Below are 25,387 nucleotides of genomic sequence, written 5' to 3' on the forward strand. Positions count from 1 at the left end.
CAGTCTGGCCGCTTGATGCATAATGTGCACAAAAATGCCAACCGAGTTCAAGTCTGATTGTTTGGTGCAATGCAACTTATGTAAGTGCGCAGACTGCAAACATTTTTGTTTTCAGATCTGGAAATGATCTTCAGTTAAGCTGATACAATGAGCACTTCTGAAGAAAACTAGAGTCCCTAGATTAGTCATTAGAGTTTTAAGGCTTTTAGCAGCAAGTTAGCTATGTCCATGGACAAAACGGTACATTCTGTGAAATAAAGTGTTTGATTTTTTTTGTTTGTTTTTTTAACTGACAGAAGTTTTGATTACAGTCTGTACATACTTTTTTTGTGGCGTGTTTTGTATAGCCATTCTATAGCTTTGCATGTTTGTCAGACAATCTCTTCATGTCTAAACGAATGATTCTTGACCAGAATAAGATAAAGGGTTCCAACGGTCATGGAAGTGTGATATCAAAACATATATAGGGCTTATATATATATAGGGCTGGGTGAAATGGGCCCCAACCCCTACTTATAATCAATCTGCAGATGACAAAGAAATTGTTCAAAACAAGTTTTAACATAATTTTTTTTTTTTTGAAATCTCCTTCTGGGATTTGGTCTGGATTTCGCCGTTGGGGTTAAAGTGCAATCAAAAACAACAAGCCAAAAAGACAAGATGACAGGCCGTGCCATTGTAAACAGTGGTAAGATGACATAAAATGGGGGGATGTAAAAAAAATAACTTGCATCACACATATGATCACATCATAAGTGCATGTATTGTGTGATTGTCAAAACATTTGGCAACAGAATTTTATTAAGTTTAGTGACAACACAATGTCTGCATGGTACACTGAATGGTATGATACTGTTTTTATTATTGCTACACAAATTTCACTATTTAAATTCAATTAAATTCTTGTGATTTGATTCTGATGGACATGGTCAGAAAAAATGCTCAGGTAGGGCGTGGCATTTAAACGATGCCCAATTGGCACTAAGGGCCCTAAAATGTGCCAAGAAAACATCCCCCACACCATTACACCACCACCACCAGCCTGCACAGTGGTAACAAGGCATGATGGATCCATGTTTATGTCAAATTCTGACTACCATCTGAATGTCTCAACAGAAATCGAGACTCATCAGACCAGGCAACATTTTTTCAGTCGTCAACTGTCCAATTTTGGTGAGCTCTTGCAAATTGTAGCCTCTTTTTCCTATTTGTAGTGGAGATGAGTGGTACCCGGTGGGGTCTTCTGCTGTTGTAGCCTATCCGCCTGAAGGTTGTGCGTGTTGTGGCTTCACAAATGCTTTGCTGCATACCTCGGTTGTAACGAGTGGTTATTTCAGTCAAAGTTGCTCTTCTATCAGCTTGAATCAGTCGACCCATTCACCTCTGACCTCTAGCATCAACAAGGCATTTTCACCCACAGGACTGCCGCATACTGAATGTTTTTCCCTTTTCACACCATTCTTTGTAAACCCTAGAAATGGTTGTGCGTGAAAATCCCGGTAACTGAGCAGATTGTGAAATACTCAGACCGGCCCGTCTGGCACCAACAACCATGCCACACTCAAAATTGCTTAAATCAACTTTCTTTCCCATTCTGACATTCAGTTTGGAGTTCAGGAGATTGTCTTGATGTATTCCTATGATGGAATGTATTTTTTGCTCAGAAAATATTTATTTTTATTATCAAGGTTAATATGTGTCATACAGATATTTTGTAAATTCATGGAAAATGTGATGTGATTTTCTTTTTTTCAAGATTCTTTGATGAATTTACGATTGAAGTCTTTTGTCGCAGAAATATTTTTACCATCAGTTTCAATTATTTTAATGCATCCTTGCTGAATAGAATAATTAATTAAAAATGAAATTAATATTGCATGTCACTGACCCCAATCAAATGGTAGTGTAATATAATACATAAACATTTAGTTATGTATACAATTTCTGCATGAAATCATTTTGGTGAGTACAATATTTTAAAACCTTTTTCAGAAATAAGTAATTACTAATCTCTGAAAACATTATGGAAATTGATCGGTCAAAAGGTGGGCTTGAAGCTGCAATAAGGACCCGTCCTGCTGCAAGCCAAAATAATCTGTCTGTCTGAGATTAAGAATTACATCAATTATTCAATGAAGGTTTAGTACTGTGTCATTCAGGGGACTTGTAGAGCTGTTGGGACCTGGGCACCTGCTGTTATGCAATTGCAGAGGCTCATCTTCAAAACAGACATAGACACACACACACTGTCATCTTCTACTTTCTCTTACATAGTCTCCTGAAAGATAGGGGTTTGCTCTTAGTATCCTCTTGTTGCTTGTTTGTCCCCCCCCCCCCCTTCCCCCTTGTTTAAGATGAATTATGCAACAAGAAAAGGAAGCAGAGAGCTGTTGCAAATGTGAGCGTTGAGGTGTTCAGCCCCTGCTAGAGAGATACAGAGAGAGGGGGAGACTTTGTCTTCTCCTTTAGCTTACTAATGCATCAATTCCCACTGGACCCCGTAATACTCACCATAGCTAAACAAATGAAAGCATGCACCAAACCTCATATTAGAATTGGTTTTATTGCTCATATGTGGGAGATTGAGGGGGTTGCTGTGTGTTTACACTAGCTTCCTCTCAGCCAGGGCCCGACTCGGGCTGCGTGTACATTTCATTATTCTTCCCTCCTCCAGGGACCGCCTGAGAGGATCTGATGGGCTAGGCTAAACAGCGCACAATTAGATTATGAGCTGGAAGATTTTAGGGTGCTGACAGGTAATTGGTCACCACTTCTTTTAATATGAGCTTCCCAACTTGAGCATATCGGTGATGTTATCCAATTTACTTGCACTTCTTCTGTGTGTTTTCATTCTATTTTTTCTCTCGTCTAGATCAGTGTGCTGATGGCAATCTCATGCAATGTCTGTCTGTTTATCATTCCTTTCCCCTCTCACACTCTCTCTCTCTCTCTTTTTTCTCACGTGATGTTTTCGAATTGCATTTCATGGTACAGTGAGATTAGAGCATGACTCGGAACGGCCTCTCTCATTTTAAACTTCTGGGATAGATTTTAAGTATGCATGAGTCGCAGTGGATGCGGACTCTCTTCAACCGGTCGTTGAATATTTTACTTCATAAAAGTTAACTAAGAACATTAATATACAACAAGAAGTGTATGTCGAATATCGTGCAGAAGATAAAACTTGATTTAAATTGTGCATTATATTGAGAGAAATTTAGTTTTTCAATGTACATGCTGTACTTATTAAATATATAGCACTTGACATGCTCCATGTCAATATAAGTGACTTGTAGCGGTGTTAAACTTTCTAGGCTAAAATATAACCACTTAAACTACATTTAAATACAGAGGTGTAATAATATTGAAGTGCTTCATAGACTTTTAAAGACTTTTTGCATTAAAGGCTGACTGGTGTACTCTGCGGTACATTAAATGGTCAAAAGTGTTTATGTGCAGTAATAAAAAATGAAAAGATTTTTAAAAGTATTTATATTTTTAATTCACCAGAAATGTGCTGTACTGTGTTTTTTGAATGTGCCCCCAGACATTTTTTTTTTTAGATTGTTAATTTTGTTTAGATTGTTTATTTCCCTGAAGATTTCATTGATTCTTGGTTAGTTGCTAAAAAAGCTTTACCCCATTTTTTTAAGTTTTTTTTTTTTTAAAGGGAAAGTGACGTGTGAATGCCAAGCATGGTAACCCATACTCGGAATTGTCTTCTGTGTTTAACCCATCTAAGTTAGTGCACACACATTAGGAGCAGATTAGTGAGTAGTGAACACACACACACGCACACACAATACACACCCAGAGCAGTGGCCAGCCATTATGCTGTGGCACCTAGGGAGCATTTAAGGGTTAGGTGCCTTTCTCAAGGGCACCTCAGACATTTCCTTCCGGTAATGGAATCGAACCAGCGACATTTGCGTTTAAACAATTGTTACCAAATTTACAATTAAAATACCTCATTAAAATCAACTCCGTTCACACACATTGCAAGTAAAATTAAATATGTTTGACCATGTAAATGGTATTCATGATTAATAAAAAATGCAGTTGTCATTATACTATTATCATGCAGAGGACATTTGTAGCTAAGTGGTGAGGTTCTTTTACAGTTTTGATCCCAGGCTGAGGTGACCTGGGAACTGGCAATTATTAAGAGAACGCTATTACAAATTTGCCCTTTGAGCAGGACGCTTAACCTCAGGTTTCTCCAGCGAAACTGTCACGTCTACTGACTGAGTAACTATTCAGGTTAAATACCCTGAGGTATAATGCCAGAAGACCTAACAATCTGTTGAAAATATAGTACTTACACTACTTGTGTTCAACTTTTTCATCCATTTAATGGTTTTATTTTCATGGTCTGGCTATTAATATATCAAGGAGCTGTTATTGAATCTTAAAATGCTTGTTAATTTAATTTTTTTTTGTTCCTTGTATTGTCTTGAGGGATTGTGGCAGTGGTTCAGTGCAGTTAAATGATCCTGTTAATGCCGGCTTAGTTATTAATTGTTAAACATTTATGTTGCTATACTTAATCAAAATCAAAAGTGTTATGTACAAACTAAATTCCATCAGGTCTGTTAGTCAGTTCTGCAATCCACACATTATTAGTACTGGTTAGATAATGTTTTCACTTTATTTTAACTTGTGCTCTATACACTACTGTTCAAAATGTAAAGGGGTGATAATGTTTTTGAAGTCTTTTATACTTCTTGTGATGGTAAAGCTGATTTTTCAGGATTCTTTGATGGATAGAAATCAACGTCAAAAGAATAGAATATAAGTGATATTAAAACGTTTTGTAGCAGTGTAAATTTCTAACTGTCACTTTTGATCAATTTCGTGCATCCTTGCTGAATAAATTTATTAATTTATTAAAGTATTAATTTCCTTTAAAAAAATTACCACTAACTTCTGGACAGTAGTGTAATGGCCCTTTTCCACTACACAGCACAGCTCGACTCGGCTCGGCTCGCCTTTGTTTGGTTTTCCACTGTGTAAAAGGTGTACCGAGCTAAGGCGAGCTTAGCCGGACAAGCCGGTACTAAAATGTGACGTGAAAACAATGCTGACTGCTGATTGGTCAGAGAGAATCATCACCATTCATTGCGTCATCATTGCACACTCCAGATGGAGTATCCAGAAAGTCCCCGCCTTTTTTAAATAGTTTGGCCAGAGATAGTTACTAAACTTACAACTTTTATTATGGCAACTCGGAAGAATATGGCGTGGTCAAGCGAGGAGGTGTAGACTTTCCTTTGTTTGGTTGCCAAAGAGAGAATCCAGCGAGAGCTTGATAGGGCAACGAGGAACGAAAGGCGTCGCTATGACGACCGGGTACTATATTTGTGGCGGTACTGTCTGCAATGGAAAACGGAGCGAAAGGCGAGTCAATTCGAGTCCAGTCGAGCTGGTACTGGTAATGGAAAAGCGCCATAAACGATACTGGAACTATTAAAGGGTCAGGCATGATTACTCTGACCGCACCTCATTTACCCCCATCCATCCATTTGTATCTGCATTGTGAAACTTTTATTGACCATTCTTACCTGTGCAATAACCTTTCATGTCTTTTCAGAATTGTCCTATGGCCAAAGGTCCACTCAGGTCTTTTGTAGTTGTCTTGGGCATTGTTTCAGAAGCCTAAGTGTGAAGAGTCAGTTAATACAAGACCCCTGAGATATGTAACATTCATATGACAGGCTTTTCTCTTAATAGCAAACAAGCACTTTCAAAAAACACACGCCCATTCCACTGAAATAGCAGGTTCATTGGCCCTAAAAGGTTTGAGAGCATCCCTCAGGGACACTTGGATATTATATTGGTTTGAGAGCGTGGGTGTGTGAGAGGATGTGTGTGCACGCCAGTTGCGGTGTGTATATGGAAATTATTGTAGACTCATATATTGGTTTTTCTATTCTCTGGTGCGTGCGAATTCTACATTTTATGTAACCTCTTCACATGTTATGAGAGTGCGTGTTGATGTACCTCAGAAACTGTTATTTCACATACATTGGGTTTTTTTTTTTCTAAAGCTTTTACTGGAAAAACAGTTTTTGGCTTGCATGTGATTTTGCTATGATTTCACAAAGCGATTATAGGCGCTCGTGGAAAGATAATCTTTTTTGATTGACTGCAATAATCTGGGGTTTCAGGAGGGTGGAGGTCTCTTTCAGTGAGGGGATGGGTGGCATTGTTTTCTCCTCTGCTCCTGTAGACCACCCATCCCATGACATCATCCGTTAGAGCCCCCATATGTTGCCTTTGCTCATGTTAAAGTGTAAATTTGTAAGTGGATTAACCCTCTCTCTCCGATTTTGGTTTTAGTAACGGTCACCGTGTTGCTGTGGAATCCGCACGGATTTGTCTGTAACGGCACACTTGTAGACAAAGTGATTTGTCTAAAGCACCTCATGTCATTTGTCTCTGTCCTCTCGTCTAAGCTGGCTGGCCTGCTCTAATTGTGTTTGGCTTTGTTTAAAGGGATAGTTCACCCAAAAATGTAATTTACTCACCCAGTCAACCTCATTTTGTTCTTATCTAAACCACTTTCTTTCTTCATGAATGAGGAATGGAGCTTTCAAGCTTCAAAAAGGGCACGAAAGCGTCATAAAAGGCACTAATTTGTGCTTTAGAAGCAGTTCTTCTGAAGCGATTGTATAACTTTAAATGAGAAGCTAAATTTAAGCCATCATTCACTGATAATCATATTGATGATCTGTTACTAGTTGATTCAGTGAGTCGAACAGGTCAGTGCAATTCATGAACGAATCATCTAGACTTGAACGGGATCAACCAATGCATTGAAATGGTTTGACTCAAAAGAATGATTCATTCATTCATAAAAAAAAAAAAAAAAAAAAAACTTTGTAAAAAAAAAACTCCCACAAAAACCTCCCAAAATATTGGGAACTAAACAGGTTCTGTTCCCATTGACTTCCATTGTATGGACAAAAACACAATTTCATATTAATTGCATGTAAATACGTTTGGAATGACATGAAGATTATTAGATTAGATTATTAGATTATAGAATTAAAAACAAGCTTTTTATCATCATTTGAACTATCTCCTGAAGTCTGTTCTGTCTAGTCTTTTACTCTTTTAAAACTTTGTGCTCATAGTCTGCCCTGCTCTAATTTAGTAATAATCAATAGCATTCTCTTTTATGCAGGTCAGATTCAACCTACATCATTTTTCTCTTCCCTTTTCCTCATTATTTTACTCTATCTGTCCACACAGCATCTCCCCATCCATCTGTCTTCCAGTCTTTCTATTGATTTACCCTCTACATTCAAAGGCCTGGCCATAGTGCTGTTGTACTAAAAGGCTCCTCTATTACACTTCAGCCTAAGAAATCTAGACTACAAGCTAAGAAATATAATAAATATGGCCATGAGGTACAGTCCGGCGTCTTTTTTTCCCTCTCTATCTCCATCTGTTCAGTCACTCGGCAGCCTGTTTGGCTTATACAAAGGTTTTGAAGGTAAATCTTATGTCAGCTTTTGGCCAGAGGGACCGAGCTGATGAGAGGTCTCTTTATCATCCTAATGGGAGCCACATAGCTCTGGGCTTGCCTGCATGCGGTGTGCGACCACGGAAAGGCCCATTCCACCCCTCTCTGCTCTGGAGACAGTGTCCTTATGCAGCCGTGCTATCTAGAGAACACTGCTGCATACAAACAGCTGACGCAGAGACAGCATGAGACATCCATGCAGCATGTCAAAGCCGCTATGATGCACACTGAGTGGAATGGTAAAATGATGCATATTTGTAAAAGAAAACTTTGCAAACAAATAGAAACACTTGAATTCCTTGGATCTTAATCTCAGGAGATGCCTGTACCAAAGGGGTCATGGTTTGGTGGGTTAGCATGACCTTATTTGCACTTGTTGGTCGACGTCATAACTACACCATCTATACATAACCTGGTTGTAAAAAACATGTTTCTCAATTCTCCATCAAAAGATTGGGATTGAGAAGATTTATTATTTATACAAATTGTATATCGTTATAGTTTTGGTAATAATTTGAATTATTTTTTTGTTTGTATTTTCTGTTTTCTCTTTAATTTGAAAGGTGTTGTAATTTTGTTGTGTTTTGTAATTTTTTATTAGTTTTTGTCTTTTAATGTCTATATTGATTCATTTTTATTAGCTTTAGTCAATTTAAACTAAAAAACTATGAGCAATGTTGTTGGCAACTAGCTGAAAAAAATTAGTTTAAGTTTTTTATATTTTTTTTTTCACTTGATATTCATTTAGTTTACGTCATAACAATTTTTTGTGGTTTTAGTTAACGATAATCACTCAGATTTTCACCATCCATTACTTTGGTCTTCTGTGTGAAAACTGTGATACACCTTTCTTTCTTTCTTTCTTTCTTTCTTTCTTTCTTTCTTTCTTTCTTTCTTTCTTTCTTTCTTTCTTTCTTTCTTTCTTTCTTTCTTTCTTTCTTTCTTTCTTTCTTTCTTTCTTTCTTTCTTTCTTTCTTTCTTTCTTTCTTTCTTTCTTTCTTTCTTTCTTTCTTTCTTTCTTTCTTTCTTTCTTTCTTTCTTTCTTTCTTTCTTTCTTTCTTTCTTTCTTTCTTTCTTTCTTTCTTTCTTTCTTTCTTTCTTTCTTTCTTTCTTTCTTTCTTGGACTCCTAATGAGATGAATTGGAATGCTAACTGATAGTTTTCTTTAGGTATTATTATTGTCCTGTTTGCAAACACAACAAAAATACCCTTAAAAATGTAAACAGACTGATAAGGAAGCAATCTTACAGAGTTGTGGTTACATGCAGAGCAGGATTGTTTGAACCAATGCTCTCCAAAGCACTGCCACTGTTACAGCGTCTCCTCGCTCAGTGCCCTGGCTGAGTGAAAAAGAGTGTGGAAAAGGACACTGTGAAGGAGGGAAGAGCAGATGAAGAACAGGAGAAAGAGAAAGGGAACGTCATTGCTTGTTAACGTCATAGCAGGCATGGGGGCTCGTCGCGCTAGTCACTCTGTCTCGGCATCAGAGAGGAAAACATTCAAGCCCAGGGCTCTGGGCATGTGACAGGACCAGTCTTTCTTGACCACAGCTCCCAGTAACACACTGTCACTTTCTGTCAATCACTGCAGTTCAGCTGTGTCAAGTGGAGGGCTTTCATTTGACATGACCCTCAATTAATAATGCAATTTAACAGTTTCAAACTAAATTGATCAAACCATTGTGCCAAAATATAGTTAGTCAAAGGAGTTAGATCAGTCATGACGCATCAAATGACTGACATTCTGTGAATATTTGGAAGCTGATTACATTTCCAGCATATTCTTCATTCTTCAGAGGTTCCCATTTAGTCAGACTTTGACTGTCGGCATAAAATCTGGTCCACATGCAGTTTATTCTGGCCAAGAAACACCTATTTAGGGTGTTCACACTTGTAGTTCGGTTCGCTGTCCGGACCAAAAAAAAAGCTACATTTGCTTGTGCGTAGCTTATATATGATGGTATTTTGACCAGCTGAGAACTTGTGAAGAGCTTATAAAATGTAAATGAAATGAGTCAAAACCGGCAGGCACTGTTTTTGGTTTGTTTACATTATGGTTCTGATAACTTTGGTGAGGAATGGAATATGAACGCAACACGGACCAAAGACCCATCTTTTGGTCTCGGTCCGTTTGATTGGTGTGCACTAGGGTTCGGATGGCAGCGTTCACAGTTATTCAATTGAACCGCACTAACAGAGCAATCGCACCAGGGTTGGTTTTAATCGAACCAAACGTGCCAAGGGTGAACAACACACACCCTTAGAGACTGTCTAACTGACATTTAAAATGTCCATCTACAGTCTGTCTCAGGGTTGGGCAATTAATTGAAATTTTTGAAATCTCAATACAGGGCTTAGTGGGATTATCAAATCGCAAAGATTTTTTTAATTAAATCAAATCTGTTGTCAACTAAGGACTGTCTGCTTGTTTTCCACATAAAATAAAAGCTCATTTGAAAATGAAGAAATTAAGACGGCCATAAAAATATTGTAAAGTATTGTGTAAAATTGTTGGCTATATCTGAAATACCGTAGATAATACAACAGCTCATTCTAATCGAAAGACAGACTATTGACAAATTTATTTAATGTTTTTTTTTGTAATTAGAATCTCATATTTTAATTGACCTGTTACAACCTAGCAATGGCAAAACATGTTCAGACTCGCTCGTGTCTGCTCATAGTAAAAATACCATCAGCATGCCAGTGGCTGTTTTTGAATAATTTAAAACGGAGTGCTGAGTCACTAGACTGGGAAAACAACCAGTAATGTGAGTGCGAGACATTATAGCCTTTAAGAGCTTTTTTACTGTTGTTTTAATGGAGATGGAGGACAGGAATCCTGTGCTGTCTACCTACAAGGTGAGTGCAAGGGAAAATGAAAGGTTATGAGGGGTTTGAGGGTGAGAGGTTAAATAAGTTCTGTAAAATGGATAGCGGGATGGCGGATAAAGAAAATCAGTAGGAAAGAGCAAAAAGCAGGGTAGATAAAGCATGTAAACAGCATTAAGCTTTGGTAATCTAAGCACAAGACACATTCACTTAGCCAAAGTCAAAGTAGGGTCTGGAGATCGATGAACCGCTCCAATTTTACCTACTATCAAATCTATCTATCTTTCTTTTTCTAACTTTGTGTCTGGCTGCTAATTCCACCCTCTGGCTCCAACTCGAAGCTTCTTTCCATCTTAACTGTGTGTGTGTGTATGTTGTGTTTCAGCGAGGAGCACTGTTGGTGCTCTTTGTACCTGTTCTTGCCTGAGCGAGCACCAGGGGAGCACTCTGATGCACGGGGACGCAATGACAGAGCCGGGTGACGCCAATCCCCTTGCTTGCATGCCTGTCCGTGTGTGCGTGAATGTCGGTGTGTGTCTGGCTGTTTACAGCCAATATATCACATCCCATCCATTCACAGGCATGAGTGATCATGCCAGTCTTTCAGCATCTGTTATGTTCGTGGGATACGGGAGTGATGCAGCATTGTGTCGGCTCATCAGCGAGCTTCAGTCGGCTATCTATTCTTACCGCTGTGCATATATCGATGAGTGTTAGTTAGTCCATCGCAATGTGTCAACTGGTTGCCGGCTTTGCGTGTCTTCACATGTCTTCATTAACATGACAGTGGTGCAGCATTGCTAAAGCATTTTGTCAAGAGATGCAGGGCTGTCACAACAAATGTCTCGAGGACAGCTCAGAGCCAGAGACAACAACGGCCCAACATACCGCTGGCTGCACTAAACTCATCCAGGGAATTGGGTTAATACCTTGTCTCTTTATTTTCCTCTTGCTTTCTCTTTCTGTCTCGCCACTTGCTCTTTCTTTCCATGCTCCAGCCTTTCCCATGGTTACTTAGACACGGCACACATGTTTTCATTCCCTCCCTCTTCCTGGTTCTGTCCTCCTCCTTCTTAACAGACTGCATTATTCTGTCTCCACTGTTCCCCTTTTTCCTTGGATACTTAAACAATTGACCTCTTTCTCAGTCTGGTGTCCAAACTATGTCTTTAATTTCAGGCTTCTGACTTTCTTTCTTAGGATTAGCCGCAGCACACTTTCATATCCTCCCGAGTTGCTAGGGAAATTCCCTTACCCCTCTATCTCATGTTCTTTGTCGCCTCAGTCTTTTCTCCATATCTTTCTCTTGAGTCCTGATGTCATTTTGCTGGAAGGTACATACATCTATCGGATCCCTCTCTAGAGAACCCAGTCACAGATACAGTACAAATGTCTCACTAGCCCACTGATGTTTGCTCTTTTTCATTCCTTGTTTTTTTGTCTTGTGTTAATTGTTTGTTTGTAGTTGGATTTCTTTCCTTCCTTCCTTCCTTCCTTCCTTCCTTCCTTCCTTCCTTCCTTCCTTCCTTCCTTCCTTCCTTCCTTCCTTCCTTCCTTCCTTCCTTCCTTCCTTCCTTCCTTCCTTCCTTCCTTCCTTCCTTCCTTCCTTCCTTCCTTCCTTCCTTCCTTCCTTCCTTCCTTCCTTCCTTCCTTCCTTCCTTCCTTCCTTCCTTCCTTCCTTCCTTCCTTCCTTCCTTCCTTCCTTCCTTCCTTCCTTCCTTCCTTCTTTCCTTCCTTCCTTCCTTCCTTCCGTCCTTCTTTCCTTCCTTCCTTCCTTCCGTCCTTCCTTCCTTCCTTCCGTCCTTCCTTCCTTCCTTCCTTCCTTCCTTCCTTCCTTCCTTCCTTCCTTCCTTCCTTCCTTCCTTCCGTCCTTCTTTCTTTCCTTCCTTCCTTCCGTCCTTCCTTCCTTCCTTCCTTCCTTCCGTCCGTCCCATGTGCCGACACCACAAAATCTTAAAGGCAACACTGGTATTCTGATGATATTGCATTTCACAAGTTCACTCTTGCACCCAACTTGGCTTATTAAATTGCATTTGCAAATTGCACTTTACATACCCATCATTTACAACCCTACCCAGCCCCAAACAAAGCAATTCCCAATCAAACATTTTTATTTTTTTTTGTCAGGTGACGTACTAATAGAATGATACAATTATCAGTCTAAGGTCTACTGTATGTTTCCTCATTCTGCATGAATGGCTCAAAGAATTAGAAATGCATGGACTAATTAAAAAGTTTACAAATTTCACCATAATCAAACTAAAAATAGCAAATACCATTTTTTGCTGACTTTGCTCCAAAAAGACGGTGATTACAAAGAAACAACCGTAACACATAAAAGACAGGACAGTACTGTGGTAATTATTTTTGCAGATTTTAACAATCCACATGCCTCTGGCTCTGAATCAGAAAATGAGTCTAATTTCAACCTTTTTTCATCTTTTATTTTTGCTATTTTCTGGTGATGGACCATTTTATTGTGTTTTGCTTCATTTTAAGAAAATTGTTGGATCTGTGATAGCCTATATGGATCTAGCTGATACATGTGAGAGAGTGCATTTATGAATGTTTCAGAAATGTGCGGTTTGAAAGGTAACGTTTAGTCTTTGACTCTTCGGAGCGCAGAGTAAAACTGAATGACTCACAGGTTGGTCTTCATTATTTTCCACAACGAGTGAGTTTCTCTCAACATGCCATTTTCTATAATTACCACAGTCTTTGTGATATGATACATTGAAAGAAAGACAAAGAAAGAGTCTGTCCATGGTTTAAGATGAAGGTGAGGTGGAGTTTTGAGAGGGTCCACATTAGGGGGTGTTTCTGAAATGTTAGCCATTACCCCATCGCGGCTTGAGGCTTGTGTCTGATGACATCAGGGGTCAGAGGTCAGACTGATCACTTCACCTCCCCAAAATTGGGATTTTTGGTTTTGAGTGCATGACTTAGTGTGTGTGCCTCGTCCTCTATATGTCCTTCTGCTGAGTGGTAATCAGGTGGAGTAGTTTGTTGATGGGCGAGAACCTTTGTGTGCGTGTCTGTGTGTGTGTTTGGAATAGAGTGGGTAATTGTAGGGAGTCTAGAGAGGGCCTGTAATCACCCTGCCCTTAGGAAGGAATGCTGCTCATCTTCTCATCTAATTACACCCATTTAAAGCAGCCTGGCTCCACAGCTCAACCCCAAGAAGGGGGTGGGGTATGTGTTGGGGGTAAAGGTGCACAGAAGGATCTTTCTACGTACTCTTTGTAGAAGTAAAATATCCTAATCCTTAATTGGGTTCTAGAACTATCATCAGGTTGCTTTAGGGATCAATTAGTTCACATGTTCAAAAGACACCTTATGTAGAAAAGACAACTTTTTAACATAGCAAAATTTAGGCAAAAAGTAATTTGGGCATTTTGCCAAAATATCCAAAACTAGAGGGATAAAAGTGGCTCAGAAGCTCTGTTTGACTTCAGATGAAACACTTCTCCCATCCAGATAGGACACTGAAATACCCTTTGGGTATCTGTCTTTTGGAAAAAGGCTCTTGAAAATTAAGTTTTCTGGAGAAAAAGAAAGAAAAGAGAGGATGATAGTGTTGAATTCAGTGCAGTGCTGTTCCATAGAGATCTGTGTATCAACTAAAGCTCCTCGGGGAGATCAAGTCCATGTGACTGAACGTCATGGCAACCAGCCACACACATGTGTCACCTTGCATACAAAGTTACACACCCATGAAGTGCCATCACTTGACTTTTATGTTAAGACTTGCTTGTTTGCAGTGGCCGCTTTTGCATGTCTAAAAATCCCTCTCTTGATCTCCTTCTTTCTCTCCCTGATGTTTGTCTGGGAGTGATTGATGGTTTGGGGGTTCTCTGCCTGTTCCCATGCAGTAGGTGGGGTTGGGGGAGAGAGGTTTACCGAGGGGGTTCTGCAGAATGGGGCAGTTATTGATGGTGGCTGATAAATGGGCTCAGTGGGGGGTGGCGCCCTCTAGCTGCGCCCCAATAGAGAGTCAGCAGCAAAGGAAGAAGAGCACTGATGGGCTCTTCATCTTCATGCTATTTCCATGGAATGCGTCACATTCTTGTATGCTGTGTCTAAAATAGCATACTTTCTTGAGTAGGCACTTATTTTGAATGTAATCTAGACGTACTACATTCGCCATGTTGTCATTATCATGTGACCTACCAGCGTCAGTTACGTCGCTTTACTGCCGTTCACAAATCCTCTGCCGTGGCCACATAGGATAGTAAAGTGTCCATGATTGTACGCACACTTCATAAGCTCACCGGCAGTAGTTGGTCATACTACATGTCACTTTCTGTCAACTCTATTATACTCTGAATTCAGACATACTTCTTTTTGCCACATACTGTTTTTGCCTACTATTATAGTAGGGAAGTATGCGATTTCGGACACAATTCAAACTCAGGAACACCTGATTTAGACCCCAAAATTTAGTTCTTCTATCAGTTACTTATCATTTTGTGCCATACTCATAAAACTGAGTTGTGTAGACCACTGTTATAAGATAAGATAAGATAAGAAAACTTTATTGTCTGTCACAAGTGAGCGTGAATAGAGAAAAGGTAGTATTTCCGAAGACTATTACGCGTATTAAAATATATTTTTATGTTGTTGTTTACTTCAGTCCACACTGCTGCATTCGGTGATGTACCGTCCATCGACTAACTTCATACAAGGCCGCGATATCTTTCAACTTACTGGTTCTATCACCTACATACGCGTAATAATCTTCGGATCTTACACATTTAACCAAATAATTATACGCCTATTTAACCGACGCTAATTTGAGTGGGTTGCTCCCATCCCCATACAATGTCACTTCTCTGTCTTTTACGGCCCAGACGAGAATTTCGGTCTCCTCAGCTGTGAACCGCTCCTGGTGTGCGCCTGGCAAATCCGCCGTTTATAAAAGCAATCCTCCAAGGAACAAGCGCGTCTGCTTTTAAAGGGAATGTGAGATGACGCTCTGATTGGTTTGTTGCATGTTACGCACAAACCAAACCTATGAGTCATGTAGCTACTTTATACCAACCCATTTTAGATTTGCGTCGGTCGCAAGAGTCCTGCTGGTATAATGGCAACAGCGCCCGATATCCGCCCACAAAGTCACTTGCATTTCGTGTTTGATACTTGCGCATCATATCATTAAAATAAGGCCCTAAATGTGTCCTATGTGTTTGTAATGTGTGTTGGGGCGTGTACATGTATTGTAATGTTGTAAAGCAACCTCGAGCTACAGAAAGGCGCTATATAAAAAACTTCTTCTTCAATATCCAACAGCGTTTTTGAAATCTAGCTTACCCCACCTTTAAGAACAAACACACCACAGCTGCTGTGCGTTAATACTCTCAGTGGTAATTATAAAGCCTGGGGGAGTGGGCATGCCTGACCATAGGGGTGGAGTCAAGCCCAGCTCTTATAATAATAATATATGCAAATAATAAATACTCTTGTAAATAATATATACGTTCACGACATGTGTTCTTTGTATCTGTTTACACACCAACATCTCCCAAGGGACCTAGACATCCGCGTGCGTGCGGATGAACTTGCAGATTTGTCCGGCGGCTTTTAAAATGTGCTGAATGGTTGATAGCAGCGTTCTTGTCAGTTCAAATATCTGTTTCCCACAAACCCTCACCTATGCCAATCTGCCAGCCACCCTGGAGACTCAATCCACACACATACCCACATACACTGAGGACAGAAATAGCCCTGTCACACACTAGAGCTTGTTAACATGCTAGATTCAATCAAAGGCGTGACATTTCTGTTGCCATGATGATTCCCCGAGCCATTATTCTTAGATCTTCATATCACACCTCATTTTAGTAGAAGCATGTGTGTTTGTACATGCTAGTGTTTACATCTTGCTGTGTGTGTGTGTGTAGTTGTGTGTATCGGGGAGAGAGAAAGCCAAGTGATGATAATACGCTGTACTGTCCTAGTCAAGAAGTGGTGATTCGGATTCAGATTAGAGAGAAAATGGAGACTGATGAAGTGAAGGGCATTCTGGGAAATCCAACCAGGATGAAATTTGCCTTTTATAGTAACTGATTGCTTTTGTTCTTTTATGTTTTGTATCTCTTGTCCTCTACAATCACTCAGTTTTTCCAAACACGTTTTGCCTCCTCCTCCATGCTGTGTGCATGGCAATTTAGCAAGTAAAGATGTAGTTTGTTTATGTGTGCACTGTGCAGTGAACTCAGCGTGACCTTGTAGATCTGCCATGTTACGATTTACTTTAGATGTGCTAATGGGCTGCCGAAACCTGTCAATGTACACCTTACTCGCAGTGTTAATGCACTCTCTAAGCAGCATCACTCTCTCTTCCTGTCTCGAGTGTTTTTTTTTTTTATCTGTTCTCAGTAGTGCTGTCAAACGATTACAATATTTAATCGCGATTAATCGCATTAATGTCATAGTGAACTCGCGATTAATCGCAATTAATCACATTTTTATCTATTCTAAATGTCTCTTGATTTCTTTTTGTCCCATTATTTTTTTCTCATTTTAATGCTCTTATCAACATGGAAAAGTGGATCAGCTTGCTTTGTGCAATTCGCATCAGCTATGTGTGTGTGTGCGCGCTTGGCCATCATCAAGCGGTATTTCAGACTGGACGTGCTGCGATGATGATAGCTCAGTTCACAATGACAAAACACACAGATCACTTTGGTCTTGTCAATGGAACCATTTGGCAACTTTTTAAAGGTAAACTTTCTATTCAGAATCTTATTGGCATCCATTTCAGTGTCTCACGCTCGTCATCCACTCATAACATAATGTTACTCAACTATTTGGCCGGCTCGCAAGCCCAAACGAGTGTGTGTGGCGTGCCTGTTGTTTTGTTTACGGTCTAGCTAGAAGCAACAAAACGTCCTCGCACGGCACAAGCAATTGAAATGAATGTAGTTTTCTTTCACTTGCTTTTGCAACAGTACGCGGCATGCGTGCACTGCGGTATGAAACTCAAAGTTTGCTAGGCCAAAAAGACCGCTAATCGCGTGATAAAAAAATGTACTCCGTTAAAATGCTTTAATGCCATTAATAATGTGTTTGACAGCCCTAGTTCTCAGTCAATCTTGTCCTTGTCCTCCTGTCCTCTTCACACCTCTTAATTCGTTTCATGTTCTTCTATGGTACTAATTTTCTCCTCACATTTTCTGTGATGCAATTTTGTGGAAATTCAAAGAATTTAAATATGGCCAGTTGTGTTATACTAACATTAATGGACATTTATTGCATTTTGTCCTAGCTCCATTTCAGCTATTTAAACGATATAAATTTCAAAAGAACAGCATTTATTTAAAATAAATCTTTATTTAATAAATCTTTATGAAAATATTAGTCTTTACTGTCACTTTTGATCAATTTAATTGCATCTTTGCATAATAAAAGTATTAGGCTAAGTTCTTGTTTTGAAATATAGTTTGAAATAAACATAAATAAACCTTTCTAGATACTATTCTTAGAGTAAATTTTGCATTGTGTTAAAAGTCGTTAGAAGATGCACATTGCACATCATGGCAGATGTTTTCTTTGTTTTAAATAGCTTGTTTCACTTACATTGATAACTCTGTTTTATTTAATTACTTCAATATTTACTCTCATTTGATGATTTGAAAGTATTATTTTTTTACCCTGAGTGAGTTTGAAAGAGGTTATTGTGCCAGTAATGATGCGGCCATTATAATATGATTCCTGCTATGACTACTGTAGTTAGCAGAGATGCTGAGAGAATATTCCTGTCAGCTCAGCTCTGTGTCACTTCCTCAGACACAGCACCCTCATCATCAGCAGGATATAGCTGGGCTATTACTGAGAAATAACTCAAATGATCATGTTATGTTGGTTAGAGATGACAGGGAACCTCTCTCCGACATGTAGTGGGAATGATGAAACAAAAAATATGAATGTCATGCATTACAGTTATTTTACCACAATAAATTCTTATAAAAATGGTCAATCTTTTTTTTTTAACTTTTTATTCAGAATGATGAAAATAAGTATCATGTTTTTCACAAAAATGTTTATTAACTCAACTCAAGAATTGGGTAATTTCTTTGGGTAAGAAAATACCCAAATAGTATTTTCCATTAAATTACCCATAGGCTGATTACGGCAGGGTTTTTTTTTTTTTTTTTCAGCCTCATCCAATCAGATACAATCACAAGAACAAGAGGGATATTGTTTCGAGTAAAGATAAATCACAACAGGTTGGAGTAGCTCAGTTTATATCAAGGTTATATCTTAAATGAGTCAGTGACACCAGCTGTTTGCTATGCAAATTTCTGTAAAGTGGTAATTATTTTTTTTTAATTTGTAGAATGTTTTTGCAGTTCCACCTGTTTTGTTTTGTGAGTGAGTGGTATAATGTGTGTTTTAACAGAATATCTTTGTTGATGAACCTGTATGGTTTTCTTGAATTTTCTTCTTTTAGGTTCCACTGGAGGAAGAATTTTCTTTTTCTTTTTAGTCAATACTATGGTAGTCATTGATCACCAAAACTTTCATAAAATATGTTATTTTGGGGTTTCGAGGAAGACGGAAGGTTTGGGCGAGTAAATAATTATTGGGTAAACCATATGATCTTTCAGAGAAGTATATATCCTCACTGCATTTCTGTAAATCAAAAAGGCTAATAGGCGACTTGTCAAGATCCCTTTTGGGTAGAAGAGTTGAGGCATGCTAGTACTTAAAGTCTATGTGGGCAGGATTTTACCACCCATTTTCACCACTTGTGGAGAAATGTTGATTCTCAGGCTCAGCATTGATGAAGTACAGACGTTCTAGGTTTTAAAAGAGCTGCAAAGTTGGGGTCAAGCTGTAGTCAATACAGTATGTATATTATATATATATATATATATATATATATATATATATATATATATATATAATGTGGACGGTAATGACAGCCCTTGTAGGCTAATGATAAACTCTGGCTCCCATGACTGCAGACTTTCTGGAGCTAACAAAATTACTCTGTCTGACACCCTCTGTGGCTTTTTGAGTGAGCGTCACCGTTCTTTTGTGTATAAATTGTGACTTGCCATTGTTCTTTTGTGTGTGAGAGAGACAAGACATCTGATTTTAGTTCACATCATGTCTACACTGTAAAAAATGTTACTGCTATTTTTAATTTAAGACTTTTTTATTTTAAAGCAACACCAAGGAACTTTTCCTCTGCGGCCGCCCTACAGGTTGGAAGCGGAATTGTCCTCATTAGGACTACAGAAACGCGACCCAATCTGGCAATCTTACATAGCGTGGATATACCAGATAAAGGGCCGCTTTACGTGAAATGCACGTAAAGTGGTGGCAAAAGTTCATTTCACCATGTCACGACTTGAACCACTGAAACGAAGGTAAAAAAATCCTACTTAGTGTTGCTTTAAGTTGATGAACCACTGAAACGAAGGTAAAAAATCCTATTTAGTGTTGCTTTAAGTTGACGTTCAAAAGTGCGTGAATTAGAGTGAATGGAATGGAAATAACCTGTTTTATATTTGACTTTGAGTTATATTGCTTCATTAAAAGACTATATGCCACCAGCACAGCACATAACCAAACTTATTACTGCACTAGCATTATAAAAATGTTTTTGCTCAACAAAGAAAGTAATATGCTTTAGATCACAACGGTTACAATCAAAACTGCAGCATAATAGAAAGTATTTCAAATGTCAAACATAACTGAACATTAAACATTAACAGATGTTTTGTTTACTCAAAAACACAAAAAATAACACTTAATTTCAAAATTTCCTCTACATTGTGAGCCATGTGCAAATCATGTGGGAACTAACAATGGTGTCTCTAAATAAAGCTGCATAATTGAGCTAATTCTCTTAAAATAAAATAGTAGGCTAGCCCCTATTCCTTAATCTTATCAGGTTAAGCGGTTCCTGCAATTCAAGCCTCAAAATTGTGTTTTTCCTTAAAAAAATTTTGGCAAATGTATCTCTTGGTTTTATTAGTGTGTAAATGTAAATGTTCTCAATATTTTCTATACAACACTGAACCACAATTTTCTTAAAATATACACAATACTTTTAATTATCACCTTAATTTTTTTTTATGAAAATTACAAGACCCATGTAGCTGTGTGTATTTATTTGTGTGTGTTGTTCCTTTCTGTTTCTCTTCCATTGCAATCTTAACTCCAGAATCGCTTCTCACACATCCCAAAACTGCAGCTGCCTTTGATTTGGATGTTGTCTTGTTTTTTTTGTGGTCATGAGCTTGTGTGGTTGTTTGCACATATGTGTGGATGTTTACACCCTTCCCAGAGACTGAGATCTGGGAGGCTTTGGTCCCGGCTGCGTCTTGTCTATCATTACCGTGATAAAAGACCTGCAGTCGGGGTCCTCTTAAGAGCTTCCCTCTTTTTAGAAGTGCCAGGACCATTCCAGCTAAATTGTGGGCTGCCAAAAGGCATGATGGGTATTCGTGTCTGCTCTTCAAATCATGTTTGAGAGCAATCTTTGTAAAGTTAGTGTCCAACCCAAAGGAAGGCCAACAATTGTGTATTTGTCAAACTGCTCATCCAAACACCCCCTAACAAAAAACCATTCTTATTGTTTTATCTATTTTATTTTATTTTAGTCATTCATTTAGATTTTTATTTCCTATTCATTCTGTTTATGTATTTTTCTAGCTATTTTTTTTATCAGCAATTATGCCAGCAAAGCTTTGTTGATTCTTAGATAGCTTTGTAGACAGACAGACAGACAGACAGACAGACAGACAGACAGACAAATTTCCATGTGTTCAGTCTGTAGCTCTGTCTCACTGATTCTGCATCTTTCACACTGACTTTCACACAGGCTTTGTCACCCAAAAGATCCTGCATTCACACACACACACGCGCACACACACACACACGTGAGGAACTTTCGTACACATTCTCACTTGGCTTCTCTTGTTGTTTTCAACAAAATGTCTTACATTTTTCTCTGTGTGTGACAGGGAATGACAGGCTATATTTTTGACTGGTGATTTTCTGTAGCAATCGATGCCATATGGAGGTAGTGTAGAAAAAGAGAAACACAATTGCTTATCGACAGAGAAGTCAAAGTCTGAAAAAGACAAGCTGACAGCTGTCGGAGGAGAGAATGACACAAAGGGAGGAAAGAAGAAAAGGGACGAGAGAGAGAAAGAAAGAGAGAGAGAGAATAGAGATTCAGAATTAGTCAGTGGCACAATACACGTTCGTCTCTGGAAAAGGAGAGCAATATTTGTTAAAGTACTGAAATGATCGAATCTCTGTGTTAAAGTATTATTATTTTTGCTTTTTTATGATATGGAGAGGACAATGGTGAAAATGATATATTAACAGCATCTTTTAAGGTTGAAATTGCGAAAGAATGTTTTTTTATGGTTTGTGATCCAGATCAATAGATGGATAGAATATATTTTATTTTATTTTATTTCTAGATAGGTATATGCATAGATATGTGTCTTTTAATGTTTTCTCGCTGTGAGCTTGGAGAAAGGACGTAGCTGTCACGTAATGACACAAAGTTGGACTGACACTTTCTGCTAGGACCTTCTAGTGGCCTTCCAGCCACTGATGTGCGTGATGATAAATTAGATTTTGTTGTGTGTCATGACACAATAACACTACACAGGGCTTCACCCATTTCAGCATGTGCTGTGAAGTAAAATCTCAAGACGCCATGTCTTAAATAATATTGAGATATTAGGGGCTTTCACACCAGAGGAATGTTTTTTTTTTTTTTTAATATAGTTCCTATTGGTGGATTCAGGAAGTACTCGCTTTTTGGCATGTTCGCACCAGGAACAAGTAAAAGATTTTAATTATAGGAAAACCTTTTGGAGACTGAATTAAATTAACGAAGAGTTGGGATCCAGCACAATAGGAACTACCAGTGACGTAAGTGTACGTTGATTGGCCGAACGCATGCCATATGAAACACTGGTACCTGCCATTTTAAAAAGCAGTGTAAACACACAGCTTATACTTATACTTAAACATGAAACACAGAGATGGATCGCCTTTGTCTGCACGTTTTTTACCATAGCCTCGATGATATGTTGTCGTTTGAGATTTTGACTCATTTTGCTCTTTCAATCATATAACTGTTAACATTTTATCTATATTATCACAAATATCACTTCCGGCAGGATTACGTCTACTGGTGGTACGAATGCAACCAGGAAAATTTACCTATGGGAAAATGTTGTTCTCGTGGGACCACCATGGTGGCTAGTTCAGATAACAGCCCGGTGTGAAAGCCACTATTTCATTAGGTGAAATTAACTGAAATTCCAGCACTAAATATGTAATTACTAGGACATGTTTGTGATAATGCATTAATGTATTCTGGTCTTTGGTCATACTATATGATATGATAATACTTTATACTGTATGTCTGCAATTTTTCTTGCACAACAGTATCTATGTTCACAATTATTCAACAAAACTGGTTTGTTTGCACTCTTTCTCTTTTATTCTCCCTCTTTTCTGCCCGTTCTATTTTCGAACTGACCTGTATAGCGTTTCTCCTTCTTTGTATGTGAAAACACCCTCCCAAATCCAATTTTCAGTTTGCTCTTCCCTCACCTCTTTCACCTCTGCACTCTGCAGACAAGTCCAGACCCCTGTACCTCTCACACACGCTTTCTCTATCAAACACAAAGGTGCACGAAGACGGTTGACCCGCATGTCAGCCTTCAGAGCGCTTTATGGTGTCCTTCAGCATCAGGATATGAATGAGAACTAAAGAATGCTCTTGCACTGCAGAAAGCTAAGCTGTGCCATCAGAAATATTTTAGCACATCATTACAATACCAAACTTTTATATGAGCATGTGTACAGAGGTGCACAAAGCTGACCCCTTTCACATCCTTCATCCTAAATATGTGTCAGGAAAAAGGTACAGAGTGCCCAAATGTCGAATGAGACTTAAACCTGAGTGCAAAAATGGAGGCTCTAGCCCCTTCCAGAGTTGAGATAACGAAACTCAAAAATTCGACCCGAAAAAAAAAACGACAGTGGTACCCCTTTCGTTTTTTTTTTTTTTGTGGCGAAAAATTAAGTTTCTCCAATCTTCTCAAAACTCTGGATTCTGATAGAGGGCCATGAGACTTAAACCTGAGTGCAAAAATAGAGGCTCTAGACCCTTCCAGAGCTGAGATATCGAAATTCAAAAATTCGACCCGAAAAAAAAAAAAACGTCAGTGGTACCCCTTTCGTTTTTTTTTTTCGGGCGAAAAATTTAATTGAACCTGTTTAAAAACTTTTGTTCCCATTTCTATTGGAATTTTGAATGACAAGGTCAAAGGCCTATGATTGTCTCTGGTTTGGACTGATTACTTAAATTATAATATCGAGCAAGAGCAATAAATAATGTTATTTATTGTTACTTTATTGCTGGTCTTAATGTTTTATTTTTATTCTGGAAATGCAGCATACACTGTGCCCAAGACAAATTTCCCTAAAGGGGACAATGAAGTATATATTATTATTATTATTGTACAGTATGTGCTTGATAATTAAACTCTTCCTGTTTTTTCAACCATGCGAGCCTCTGCAGTTTAATGGCTGAACTCCCCCCTGGTTCGGCAAAATCTCGCTCAGTCTTTTTTTTATTTGTTATTGCCTTTGTTGTCATTTGTGATTATGCCTGTCAATGAAAGAGCAACTCAGGGATAAATATTTAGGCTTGACGTTGCAGACCAGGGAAGAATAGAAATTAAAAGAAATTAGCCTTGTGTTGAATTGGGGGAAGTATGGCGTACTATCTGAACACATGCTTTTAAGTTATAGCACATTATCACCACACCATAATTAAGGTTAGTCCGAAAAATACCATTTCACAGTTGACAAACCTAAAAAATGTGTCGGTTTGGAAAAGTGTGTGCTACAAATCACCGATTGTGCAAACCAACAACTTTCCCATTTTGCCCCCCGGCACCGGTGTCTACAGACCTCATTTTCACTTGGTAGTCGATAGCCTGTGTAGCGTTTAACGCTTGAAAGGTTAACAGCATTGTCGTGTTGGAGGTGACAGGGCCTGGGTGCGGAGCCGTGAAACACGCTGGCCCCCTGGATGAGTGCTGTGCTGTGGTGCTGGGAGGGATCTGTCACTGGGAAAATGTCAGGGGATAATGTGTGATCACTGGGTGTTTCTATGGAAGGTCAAGCTCCCCCACCTTCTTCTTGGCTCTTTGTGGACTCCTCGGGAAGGAGAAGAGCAAATGCTGTATTACTAGAGTACACCTGAAATGTCAGGGATTTTGGCTTTCTCAACACACACCGACTGTCTCTCCATTACCCCTGAGGCCAAACTCATTTGCTGTGACAGATACATGCTTGTGAATACACACTCGCATAAACCGTGCACATGTTCTTACAGCTCTCTCTTTGTTTTTGTAGATGGCAGCGATTACAGCGAAGTCCTCCCGGACTCGTTTCCGTCTGCTCCGGCCGAACCATTGCCCGAATTCCAGAGCGAGCCAGAGGACGCTTTCATAGTGAAAAACAGACCTGTCAAGCTTTCCTGCAAGGCTGCTCCAGCCACTCAAATATACTTTAAATGCAACGGAGAATGGGTGAACCAGAATGACCATGTGACCAAGGAGAGTTTGGACCCTATTACAGGTAAAGTTTGCCTTATTGACCAAAAGATTTGGGCACCTGAACACAAGACTTGTAAGGATTGTTGAACTTTTAATTTTACTACTATGGACATAAATAAGGAGTTAGACATTTTAGTTCATCACACAGGTGTTCAGTAGGGTTTAGGTCTTGACTCTCTGAAGTTTGTGTACTGTAGAATAGGAAAAAAAACCCTTTCTAGGCTGATTCCAGAAAGTTGGCTGTGAGAGTTCTGGAAATAAAATTCCTATTCATTATCTCCACAGACTGAGGACAGGATTTTGAATGGTAACTTTTAAAGTTAAACAAAATATCCATGTTGTTTCTATAAACAATCAAAATCAGATCAATAATTTCATAGTTATCTGGCATTTTTAATCCAATTGTGTGCTGT

The 25,387-nt window shown here is 38.9% G+C and overlaps 1 protein-coding gene across 4 annotated transcripts in view; it reads left to right on the top strand.

Annotated features, from left to right (window-relative positions):
- Positions 1–25,387, top strand: part of unc5b (unc-5 netrin receptor B) — a 59,845-nt gene that overhangs the window by 18,111 nt on the left and 16,347 nt on the right. For all 4 annotated transcript variants that reach the window (XM_039672083.2, XM_039672084.2, XM_039672085.2 and 1 more), the window contains exon 2: positions 24,772–24,996. In XM_039672083.2, coding sequence (XP_039528017.2) covers positions 24,772–24,996 — 225 coding nt within the window. The remainder of the gene's footprint in view (positions 1–24,771; positions 24,997–25,387) is intronic.

This window comes from Pimephales promelas, chromosome 11 (genome assembly GCF_988280905.1).
Source record: "Pimephales promelas chromosome 11, fPimPro1.hap1.1, whole genome shotgun sequence".
NCBI lineage: Eukaryota > Metazoa > Chordata > Actinopteri > Cypriniformes > Leuciscidae > Pimephales > Pimephales promelas.